This window comes from Pseudophryne corroboree, chromosome 7 (assembly GCF_028390025.1).
Source record: "Pseudophryne corroboree isolate aPseCor3 chromosome 7, aPseCor3.hap2, whole genome shotgun sequence".
Taxonomy (NCBI): Eukaryota; Metazoa; Chordata; class Amphibia; order Anura; family Myobatrachidae; genus Pseudophryne; species Pseudophryne corroboree.
In genome coordinates this window covers 144,604,431-144,616,646 of record NC_086450.1, presented here as the reverse complement: position 1 = coordinate 144,616,646, position 12,216 = coordinate 144,604,431, and the positions used below count along the sequence as shown (strand labels likewise).

The 12,216-nt window shown below is 44.4% G+C and overlaps 1 protein-coding gene across 4 annotated transcripts in view; it reads right to left on the bottom strand.

Moving 5' to 3' along the window:
• BBS5 (Bardet-Biedl syndrome 5) overlaps positions 1 to 12,216 on the bottom strand; it is a 149,519-nt gene that overhangs the window by 26,146 nt on the left and 111,157 nt on the right. For all 4 annotated transcript variants that reach the window (XM_063933707.1, XM_063933709.1, XM_063933708.1 and 1 more), the window contains 2 exons: positions 11,629 to 11,691; positions 3,284 to 3,418 (listed from right to left, as the gene is read on the bottom strand). In XM_063933707.1, coding sequence (XP_063789777.1) covers positions 3,284 to 3,418; positions 11,629 to 11,691 — 198 coding nt within the window. The remainder of the gene's footprint in view (positions 1 to 3,283; positions 3,419 to 11,628; positions 11,692 to 12,216) is intronic.

Below are 12,216 nucleotides of genomic sequence, written 5' to 3'. Positions count from 1 at the left end.
AAAAAAATGCATCACCAACCGTTGTGAGGGAACATAGCTCAAGAAGGTAGACTTACCAGTGGTATCTGCCGAGATCAACTTAACAAAGCCATCCCCAAACCAGGTTACACCTTCATAGGGAAGATACTCCAGTATTTCTCGGAGTCAGCCTCGGCATTCCCTTGGTGAATCCACAACGCCCTCCTAGCCGAGACGGCCATGGAATTGGCTCGCGAACCCAAGAGTCCCATACGTCTTGTAGTCGCACGGCAGCATGCTGCATTGTTCTAGATAAGACCCAACTGAAGGAATATCCCATCTCTCCCAGGGTAATTATATCGGATGACAAGGTAACCGACCATTTCTGAATACAAGCACTCCCCCATGTGTATGTAATGCAAATATCATCAAAGCATATAATCAAAATATTACTTAGCTTCCTGTATACGATCCATTGTGACAGGGCCCCGTGCAGACCAGGGGTTGACTTTCACTTTATTCTATCCACGGCGGGAAAAGAATAAACACTCAGACTCCTCGTGAGGATTCGAGACCATCTTGTCACGGCTGACCTAGAGCTTCATCAACAGAGCGACCAGCACATGAGAAGGAATAACTTTACTTCAGCATTCATAATAAATTGTAATATGAATATGCACATTTAAATACACATATATCTATATATACATCATATATCTATATATATATCTATCTATATATCTATATATATATTTATTTTGTCAGGAACAGCAGGGTCCCTAGTGACATTAATGTGTTCTGACTGTGTATGAACATGTACCGAATGCCAATGTGGTGGATCTAATCAGGAAACATTATGGCCGACATAAGACATAGTATTCGTGTCGACAACAGGGAGTAGTAACTGGGCAAAATAACATGTTTGCGACCCCGAGGGGTCTGAGGGAAATATATACATAATTATAATATCACGCCCCCATAAATACTACCACGACGGCTCTCCCAACGTAGCAGTTCAACTTGAGCCGGTGCCCTCACATAAAGACAATGTAGAGAAAATATTTTAGATATTGAAACGTTGATTGAAAGCATACAGCCTCCGTCTGTCATTTATATTGCTGTCATTCATATTGCTAATACGCCTGAGTGCCGCACCAGCATTTTCTCTCTCTCTATATATATATATATATATATATATATATATACACACATATATACATACACAGGTTATAGGTTTTTTACACCCAGTCATAATAGTTGGTGCCGACAGGGTCACCCACATACGTCTGTGTCTCCCATACAGTGTTTTCTTTGGAAAAGCTTACAACTACTGACTTTCACCAACTCATTTACCACACGCTCATTATATATATATATATATATATATATATATATATATATATATATATATATATACACACCGTATATATATATATATATATATATATATATATATATATATAGTGCCTATATTGCACTAAACAACTGTGCCCCCCCCTCATTTTAAACTGTTAGTTGTTCAACAGTGTTTTAGCGGGGCCAGCGTCTCTGTGAGGAGAAAATGGCGCTGTATAGAGTTGTGAGGGCTAAGCCATGCCCCCTTCTCGGCGCGCTTCAGTCCCGCTAGTTTTTCACATTTTTATACTGGCGGGGGTCAGTATACAGTGCCTATGCACTGTATACCTCTTTGCCAGGCTAGATATATGAGGTATATTGCTGCCCAGGGCGCCCCCCCCTGCGCCCTTGTAGTGCCGCTTGTGTGTGGGAGCAATGGCGTGCAGCGCGACCGCTGCGCGGTACCTCAGAGACTCTGAAGTCTTCTGCCATCACTGAAGTCTTCTGTTCTTCCTTTACTCACCCGGCTTCTTTCTTCTGGCTCTGTGAGGGGGGTGACGGCGCGGCTCCGGGAACGAGCAGCTAGGCGAACCAAGTGATCAGACCCTCTGGAGCTAATGGTGTCCAGTAGCCAAAGAAGCAGAGCCTTGAAACTCACAGAAGTAGGTCTGCTTCTCTCCCCTCAGTCCCTCGATTCAGGGAGCCTGTTGCCAGCAGGTCTCCCTGAAAATAACAAACCTAACATAAAGTCTTTTTAGAGAAACTCAGGAGAGCTCCCCTAGTGTGTGTCCAGTCTCTCTGGGCACAGAGTCTAACTGGAGTCTGGAGGAGGGGCATAGAGGGAGGAGCCAGTTCACACCCATTCAAAGTCTTATAGTGTGCCCATGTCTCCTGCAGATCCCGTCTATACCCCATGGTCCTTTTGGAGTCCCCAGCATCCTCTAGGATGTAGGAGAAATAAATATACCCCTTTATATTTGTTAAATATAGCCCTGTATATTTATTAATAGTTATCCTATTAGGGAAGAAAGTGGTGAGACAGATTAAAACCCACAGTATCACCATTATAACAGTGCTGAACAACAAGTAGATTACACAAACAGTAACAGAGTTGTTCTGGAATATACACAAGTAACAAGCAATAAACCAGAAATAAATCCTAGCACCACAATAAGTAATTTTACTTATGACACAGCTAAGCTTCTCACCCAACTATATATATTCTTGAAAAGTCCACGTAAATTATTCACAGCACAGCAATGTGCTTCAGTGCCAGCAGTTATGGAACACACATAAGCCATCCTGGAATTTAGAGGACAGAGACTCTGAGACATCAACACAACCAATGTGTTCTTATGCATTTAGCCACTGCATCATTTACCATGAGCTTTGTAATATGAAATCTCCAGCCCACGCTCTGACTGTCGCAGTCATTTGTAGGCTCCTCTGTCACTAATTCTATCGTAGAAGCTTAGATTTTGCTCAGAAATGTATAAACGTAATGTGACATTTGCCGGTTGACTATCTGAAACAATAATATATCCTGCAGTCACAGAGCAACGGTAGTAATGAAGACATGTGGTACCTGTACTTCATTTTGCCACTATGCATTCTAGAGCACGCTCTCCTCATGGGAATCCCGACCGCTGGCATACCGACAGCATGGCAAGCGCAAATGGGCCCCTTGCGGGCTCGCTGCGCTCGCCACTCTGCGGGCACGGTGGCGCGCTACACGTGCCACGCTATCTATTCTCCCTCCAGGGGGGTCGTGTACCCCCAAGAAGGAGAAACGATGTCAGGATTCCGGCGCCGGTATACTGTGCGCCGGGAACCTGACAGCCGGCAAACTGAAGACCACCCCTCCTCATGTATGGATACATGCATTGCACATACCATTCTTATTTAAGAACAAAATTGTTGAAAATGTATAAAGCGGAAAGAAAACACATATGCAACAGTCTGCTCAGAATAATGGATTAGGACAAATTACCTTTTCTTCCATCTCATAGTCTACTCCGAATATAGGGCTTGCAGAGTAGACTCTATGCAATGAGTTGATCTCTTTCACAGAATCCTGGAGCTTCTCTACGGGATCAATTTTAAAGCCGAGGACATAACCTCCACTCTAAGAACAGGCAAAGAATAGTTATATGGAATTATTAGGTCATAAGCAACAGTCATTTTGTAAATATTTCTGGATACCAAAAGCCTACACAAAGCTCTTACATATGTAAAGATTTATGGACTAAATGTAATAGTCTCCGAGTTGCTGGAGGTGTGGTACTCTGCCTGTTTATTTTTAAAGCAGCAATCATTTACAAAGCAAAACCAGGTTGCTTTTGCCTTGTAAATGACTGCTGCTTTAAAAAAACAAACAAAAAAACAGGCAGAATCGCAAAGTCCCACACATCCGGCAACTCAGAGGCTATTACATTTAGCCCCATGTCTTAAAATTATTAGATAAGGGAATCATTTTTTATATGTACCAAGATGGGGATAACAAAACCATATACTAAAAACTATGACCATATTTTAAGTCTAGGGACCAGATGTAACGGAGTGCGAGATGGCCAGACCTCCGAGACTCCGGCCGAACTCGTACGTTTTTTTAAAGCAGCAAACATTTACAAGGCAAAACCTGTAAATGTTTGCTGCTTTAAAAAAAAAAAAAAAAAAGGTACGAGTTCAGCTATAGTCTTGGAGCTCCGGCCTCCTCGCACTTCATTACATCCGGCCCCATATAGGATATCCCTGATGAAGTCAGACTTATACATCAAGCCGAAACTTGTTGGGTGACACCACTGGGACTAATGTGTCTGTTATTGATTTATACTCCTGTGATGCTTGATGGGATTTCAACATTTCTATGTTCAGATAAGTAATTTTATCTATTTTTAAGTATACAAGCAGCTCCTCTTATGTGCTCAAGAAAGTGCACGAGTGAATGTGTTATACTATGTATTTGCATTTTATCTTTCTTACTCAAGGATATTGCTGAAATAAAGGAGGAGATAACTTTAGAAGTTCCCTTTACAATAAATTCAGATTAGCTATTTTTCCATATATTTTAGAATCAGGTTTATTCACTATTTTTTTTTTTTTTTGAGTGCTGTAACGGTGTATAAACACTACAATATTGCACTAGCAGGCAATCTGGTTTCTTTCTTTTCCACTTCCTCCATGGGGGACACTGGAATTACGCTGGAGGATAGACTGGAGTATACAGCCTACTATTCCCCCTTTCCCATACTCCACTGTCTACACCCCAGTGTAATTCCAGTGTCCCTTGTGGACTAAGAGAAGGATTTTACTTGTAAGTACAACAATCCTGTTTTCACACTATGCAAAGAGTAGGCAAGTATGCAAATAAGCCTATTGCAGTAGATGATGAAAAACGGTTTGAGTAGGCTGTGCGGGATGCCGGCCTACTCAGACTTTTTTTGAAAGAGGCAATCATTTACAAGGCTAAACCATACCTTGCAAAAAATTGCCCCTTAAAAAAAAGTCAGAGTTTGGCCGGCATTCCGCACGGCCGCCGAACTCGAACTTCATTACATCCCAGCCAAAGTTTATTAAACAAACCAAAATGAATAAAATGCATTAATAAAATCACAATCGGACACAATGTAAACATACGATAACAAAATACATGGAGTCCATAAAATAATCGTTATGTTCCTTTAAAATTATTGAAGGAATTTTTAGACAGCTGGTAAGAATAAGAAATGTCTAAAGCAAAAAATAAGATTTTAAACCTACCGGTAAATCTTTTTCTCGTAGTCCGTAGAGGATGCTGGGACTCCGTAAGGACCATGGGGATAGACGGGCTCCGCAGGAGACATGGGCACTTTAAGAAAGACTTTGACTCTGGGTGTGCACTGGCTCCTCCCTCTATGCCCCTCCTCCAGATCTCAGTTGGAGAAACTGTGCCCAGAGGAGACGGACAGTACAAGGAAAGGATTTTTGTAATCCAAGGGCAAGATTCATACCAGCCACACCAATCACACCATATAACTTGTGATATACTACCCAGTTAACAGTATGAAAAACAACATAGCATCAGTCCAAGACCGATGAAACTATAACATAACCCTTATGTAAGCAATAACTATATACAAGTCTTGCAGAAGTAGTCCGCACTGGGACGGGCGCCCAGCATCCTCTACGGATTACGAGAAAAAGATTTACCGGTAGGTTTAAAATCTTATTTTCTCTAACGTCCTAGAGGATGCTGGGACTCCGTAAGGACCATGGGGATTATACCAAAGCTCCCAAACGGGCGGGAGAGTGCGGATGACTCTGCAGCACCGATTGAGCAAACAGGAGGTCCTCCTCAGCCAGGGTATCAAACTTATAGAACTTTGCAAAGGTGTTTGACCCCGACCAAGTAGCAGCTCGGCACAGCTGTAGTGCCGAGACCCCTCGGGCAGCTGCCCAAGAAGAGCCCACCTTCCTAGTGGAATGGGCCTTAACCGATTTTGGTAACGGCAATCCTGCCGTAGAATGCGCCTGCTGAATCGTGTTACAGATCCAGCGAGCAATAGTCTGCTTTGAAGCAGGGCCGCCAACTTTGTTGGCTGCATACAGACCAAACAGTGTTTCTGTTTTTCTGATCCTAGCCGTTCTGGCCACGTAAATTTTCAAAGCCCTGACCACATCAAGGGACTTGGAATCCTCCAAGTCACGTGTAGCCACAGGCACGACAATAGGTTGGTTCATATGAAAGGATGAGACCACCTTAGGCAGGAATTGAGGACGGGTCCGCAATTCCGCTCTATCCATATGGAAAACCAGATAGGGGCTTTTATGTGATAAAGCCGCTAATTCCGAAACTCGCCTAGCCGAAGCCAAGGCTAACAACATGACCACCTTCCAGGTGAGATATTTCAACTCCACTGTCTTAAGTGGTTTAAACCAATGTGACTTAAGAAAACTTTATGGAAACGGGGCCTGGACTGCACACCCTAGCTTATTATAATGGGATGTGCTACCTTGCTGGGACTAAGTACTGTAATACTACAACATAGGAACAAAGGGTGCAGGTGCACCATACACCATTAAAATTATTATAACCATAATATAATATTTGAGGTTCTTGGCATATATTGGCCAGTATATGAGCCTGCCCACCTGCTTCACGGTGACCTCATCGGACAGGTCCCTAACACTATAGGGGTTCACCTCCGGGACGCAGAGCACCCCCAGACCACCCCAGCCAAACCACCCCAGGGCATCACACAGAAAAAAGGATAGGAGTGAAAGATCAGTGTTAAGCAAATGAAAGAGGCTGCTGAATGTAAAAGAAAAGAAGAGGACAGCAGTAAAGTGTTAGAATGTGAAGTTTAGCTGAGCAGTGTTAGAAGTGTAAAACATGTGAAAAAAGCTACATGAATATAAAACAAACACAATGTGATATAAATGTTAAAAGTAAATGTAAGGTGGTGATGCCCCAAGGTGGCCCAGCCAGAGCAATATAGGGAGCTCCACGCCCCAAAAGCTCACCCCCAAACTGACTTTATATATAATTAAAAGGATCATACCTATGTCTTTTGTGCAGTCAGAATGTGCTGGTTCCCTGTTTAAAAGCCTGAGAGGCAGTGGGTGGGGTGCTAATCCAGAGATGAGGGCTGTCCCAATCCCTCAGGTGTGTATACACACACATAATATAGACTATATGGAAACGGGGCCTGGACTGCACACCCTAGCTTATTATAATGGGATGTGCTACCTTGCTGGGACTAAGTACTGTAATACTACAACAAGGTCCCAAGGCGCCACCGGAGGTACAAAAGGAGGCTTAATATGCAGTACTCCCTTCACAAAAGTCTGTACTTCAGGTAATGAGGCCAATTCCTTTTGAAAGAAAATGGATAAGGCCGAAATCTGAACTTTTAATGGAGCCTAATTTTAGGCCCAAATTCACTCCAGTTTGTAGGAAGTGAAGAAAACGGCCCAGGTGGAATTCTTCCGTAGGAGCATTCCTGGCCTCACACCAAGAAACATATTTTCTCCATATTCGGTGATAATGTTTAGATGTCACGTCCTTCCTAGCCTTTATTAGCGTAGGAATGACCTCATCCGGAATACCTTTTTCCGCTAGGATCCGGCGTTCAACCGCCATGCCGTCAAACGCAGCCATGGTAAGTCTTGGAACAAACAGGGACCTTGTTGTAACAAGTCCTGCCTTAGAGGAAGAGGCCACGGATCTTCTGTGAGCATTTCTTGCAGATCCGGATACCAGGTCCTTCGTGGCCAATCTGGAACAATGAGAATTGTTCTCACTCCTCTTTTTCTTATTACCCTCAACACCTTGGGTATGAGAGGAAGAGGAGGAAACACATATACCGACTGGAACACCCACAGTGTCACTAGGGCGTCCACAGCTACCGCCTGAGGGTCTCTTGACCTGGCGCAATACCTTTGTAGCTTTTTGTTGAGACAGGATGCCATCATGTCTATTTGGGGTAGTCCCCACCGACTTGCAATCTGCGCGAGGACTTCCTGATGAAGTCCCCACTCTCCCGGATGCAGATCGTGTCTGCTGAGGAAGTCTGCTTCCCAGTTGTCCACTCCCAGAATAAACACTGCTGACAGAGCGCTTACATGATTCTCCGCCCAGCGAAGAACTCTGGTGGCTTCCGCCATTGCCACTCTGCTCCTTGTGCCGCCTTGGTGGTTTACATGAGCTACTGCGGTGATGTTGTCTGACTGGATCAGAACTGGTCGATTGCGAAGTAAGATCTCCGCTTGACGTAGGGCGTTGTAGATGGCCCTTAGTTCCAGGATGTTGATGTGAAGACAAGTCTCTTGACTTGACCAAAGTCCTTGGAAATTTCTTTCTTGTGTGACCGCTCCCCAACCTCGGAGGCTCGCGTCCGTGGTCACCAGGATCCAGTCCTGAATGCCGAACCTGCGGCCCTCTAGAAGGTGAACACTGTTTAGCCACCACAGGAGAGATACTCTGGCCCTGGGGGGCAGGGTGATCCGCTGATGCAATTGCAGATACGACCCGGACCATTTGTCCAATAGATCCCATTGGAAGGCCCTTGCATGGAATCTGCCGTATGGAATGGCTTCGTATGTTGCCACCATCTTTCCCAGAACTTGAGTGCAATGATGTACTGACACTTGTTTTGGTTTCAACAAGTTCATGACTAGAGTCATGAGTTCCTGCGCTTTTTCCTTCGGAGAAAAACCCTTTTCTGGTCTGTGTCCAGAATCATGCCCAAGAAGGGCAGACGAGTTGTAGGATTCAGCTGCGACTTTGGAATATTGAGAATCCAGCCGTGTCACTGTAACACATTCAGTGAAAGTGATACGCTGCTCAGCAACTTCTCCCGTGATCTCGCTTTTATGAGGAGATCGTCCAAGTACGGGATAATTGTGACACCCTGCTTGCGCAGGAGCACCATCATTTCCGCCATTACCTTGGTGAAAATTCTCGGGGCCGTGGAAAGCCCAAACGGCAACGTCTGAAATTGGTAATGACAATCCTGTACCGCAAATCTCAGGTACGCCTGATGAAGAGGATATATGGGGACATGCAGGTATGCATCCTTTATGTCCAGAGATACCAAATAATCTCCCCCTTCTAGGCTGGTGATTCCATCTTGAACTTGAACCATTTAAAGTAAAGGTTCAGGGATTTTAAATTTTAAATTGGTCTGACCGAACCGTCCGGTTTCGGAACCACAAACAGAGTTGAGTAGTACCCCTGCCCTCTTTGAAGCAGGGGAACCTCTACCACCACTTGTTGCAGACACAATTTGTGAATCGCATGTAACACTATCTCCCTTTCCAGGGGTTGTTTCGGTAGGGCCGATTTGAAAAACCGGCGAGGAGGTACTTCTTCGAATTCCAGCCTGACCCTGGGAAACAATTTCTATTGCCCATGGATCCACCTGTGAGTGGACCCAGAAGTGGCTGAACAGTCGAAGACGTGCCCCCACAGGAACTGACTCCCTCAGGGGAGCCCCAGCGTCATGCGGTGGATTTAGCAGAGGCCGGGGGGGACTTCTGTTCCTGGGAACTAGCTGTGTTGTGCAGCTTTTTCCCTCTGCCCTTACCTCTGGCAAGAAAGGACGATCCACGTGCTCTCTTGCTTTTATTGGAACGAAAGGACTGCATTTGATAATGAGGCACTTTCTTAAATTGTGAGGGAATATATGGCAAAAAATTTGATTTACCTGCCGTAGCCGTGGAGACGAGATCCGAGAGGCCCTCTCCGAACAATTCCTCACCTGGCTTCTATCTTCCGGCTCTGTGAGGAGGACGGCGGTGCGGCTCCAGGACGAACTGCAGGGTGAGACCTGTGTTCTGACTCCCTCTGGAGCTAATGGTGTCCAGTAGCCTAAGAAACAGAGCCCTGAAACTCAGAGAAGTGGGTCTGTTTCTCTCTCCTCAGTCCCTCGATGCAGGGAGTCTGTTGCCAGCAGGCTCCCTGAAAATAAAAAACCTAACAAAAATGCTTTCTTGCAGGAAACTCAGGAGAGCTCCTGAAGTGCACCCAGCTCCTCTGGGCACAGTATCAAACTGAGGTCTGGAGGAGGAGCATAGAGGGAGGAGCCAGTGCACACCCAGAGTCAAAGTCTTTCTTAAAGTGCCCATGTCTCCTGCGGAGCCCGTCTATCCCCATGGTCCTTACGGAGTCCCAGCATCCTCTAGGACGTTAGAGAAATACCTGTTTGGAATAAGGAAGGCATCCCAGTATGATTCGTCTGTTAGTGTGAATCGCCAAATATTCACAAAATGATTAGGACCATATGAATAATAATCAGTACTAATCTCAGTAATAATCGGTACTACAGAGTGCCAGAATTCACAAATAGTATAGTAGCAACCTCTCACCTCTATAAGAAGCTTATAGAGAATCCTCCAAGTAGGTCTGCACAGTAGGACAGGTGTATAACCCAGTCTCATGGTCCAGTAGCCCATGTTCCCAGTGGGTTCAGCAGATGGACTGTCAGCCCGCTGCCGCACCTTGCTAGTGTATTCTCCGGGATGGTGAGCAACAAGGGAACTGTTTGCGCAACAGGAAAATCCTCTAGCACTGGAACATTACATGGATTATTCTATGGACTCCATCGGCGGGATAAAATGGAGTCTGAGCTCGCCAGAGGTGCGGGATGCCGGATGATCTCGGACTCTTTTTTTTTTGCCTTGTAGGTGATTGCCCCTTTAAAAAAAGCCAGAGATCAGCCGGCATAATGCATTCTGCATCCTCCATTACATCCCACCGCATGTATTTTGTTATTACACCTTTACATTGTGTCTTACAGTGATTTAATTATTGCATTTATTCAATTTTTATTTGTATAATAAACCTTATATTTGTTATACAGCAAGAGACTTGTTGATTAATAGAGGCTGTGCATCACTTTCCCCTTTTATTTTTCTATAGTTGACGGGTCTATATGGACCTTATTTTAAGGACGCTGCATCTCACACTGTTAGACTACTGCAAAGTGTAACACAGATAAATATTTTATTACCGTATTTTTCAGACCATAAGACGCACTTTTTCTCCCCAAAAATGTGGGGGGAAAAGTATGTGCGTCTTATGGAGCGAATAAGACGTGTTTGCGGGTAGCGCCGGCGGCAGGTCCTGGATGCTGCTGCGCCGTCATCAGCAGAGCGCAGAGCGCCCGCATCTCAGAGCCCATCTCAGCAGCAGAGCCGGCATCATGTGACTCCCTCGCTCCCCCCCACCTCCTCAGGAGTGCACCGCGGGCAGCGTTAGCTGAGAGCCTGGACGCAGGGAACCACTGGTACTGTGTGTGTGTGTGTGTGTGTGTCTATGTGTATGCTGGCTCTGATGTGTGTGTGTCTCTGTATGCTGGCTCTGACAGAAGGCTGCACTGTACAGAATCCTTGTAGGAGTCTGAGAAATCACACAGAAATGTCTCTTAGAGGTTGGTGAAAACTAGGGAGGCAGTGCAGGAATGATAAAGCAGAAATGGTTCAGAATATTTTTTTTCCAGTTTTCCTACTCTTAAAACTAGGTGCGTCTTATGGTCCGAAAAATAAGGTATATTCAATTTCCGAGCTTGTAACAGCCATGGTACGGAGCACCTGAAAATACAGGCTGTTACATATGATCCAACCAATGTAACAGTATATCACAATGCTCCTGCTGCAATCACGGCTGTCACTGTCCTTTACATATCATACCCACACTAAATCACAGGATTTTTTCAAGTAACTAATCAACGGTGTTATTAATGGGTGCAGTGATAACTGATTTTCAGTGAAATCACACTGCTGTTCTATACTGGAAGCACTAAATATACATTACATATACCGGTAACACGTTTGACAATAAACTTAATATTTTACCTGCTGAGAGCTTTCAATCACAAGAGCTAAACCAAACTTTGAGTCTCGTATCTTTATAGAACGCTGATTAGAAAAGAAAAACAAATGAGCAGTGGTTCACATTTTACTTGTACAACTTGCTATGACATTGCAGAGACAACATACTGTATCTATTAAAATGCATACCAGAAAGTTTTTACATATTTATATAGAATAACACACACCAGAACTTAATAGATGTTCCAAAAGAGATTACAGGCAGACATAATTACTTAAAGCTGTACTACCACCCACTAAGTTGGTAGGAGAGGGCACCTACTTCTCTTGCTGCTACAATTGGTCCTGCCATGTTCCCTCCTCCTCTGCCCCTTTTTGCTGTTATTTGAGGGTGGTAACTTAATTGACTTACTCAATCTGCATTACTTATAGTTATATGTCCTGGGGCACCAGTATGGGGAAGTCTCCTGCCCTACTATCCTTTACTAAATGGTTTTGCAAAATGAGAGCTTTCAATCTATATACATCTCTGAGATGAAATCAGGTCATCTCTTGGTTCTGATGGAGATAAATTCAATGTGTAGTAATTCCTGTACGTGTAATATACATCAA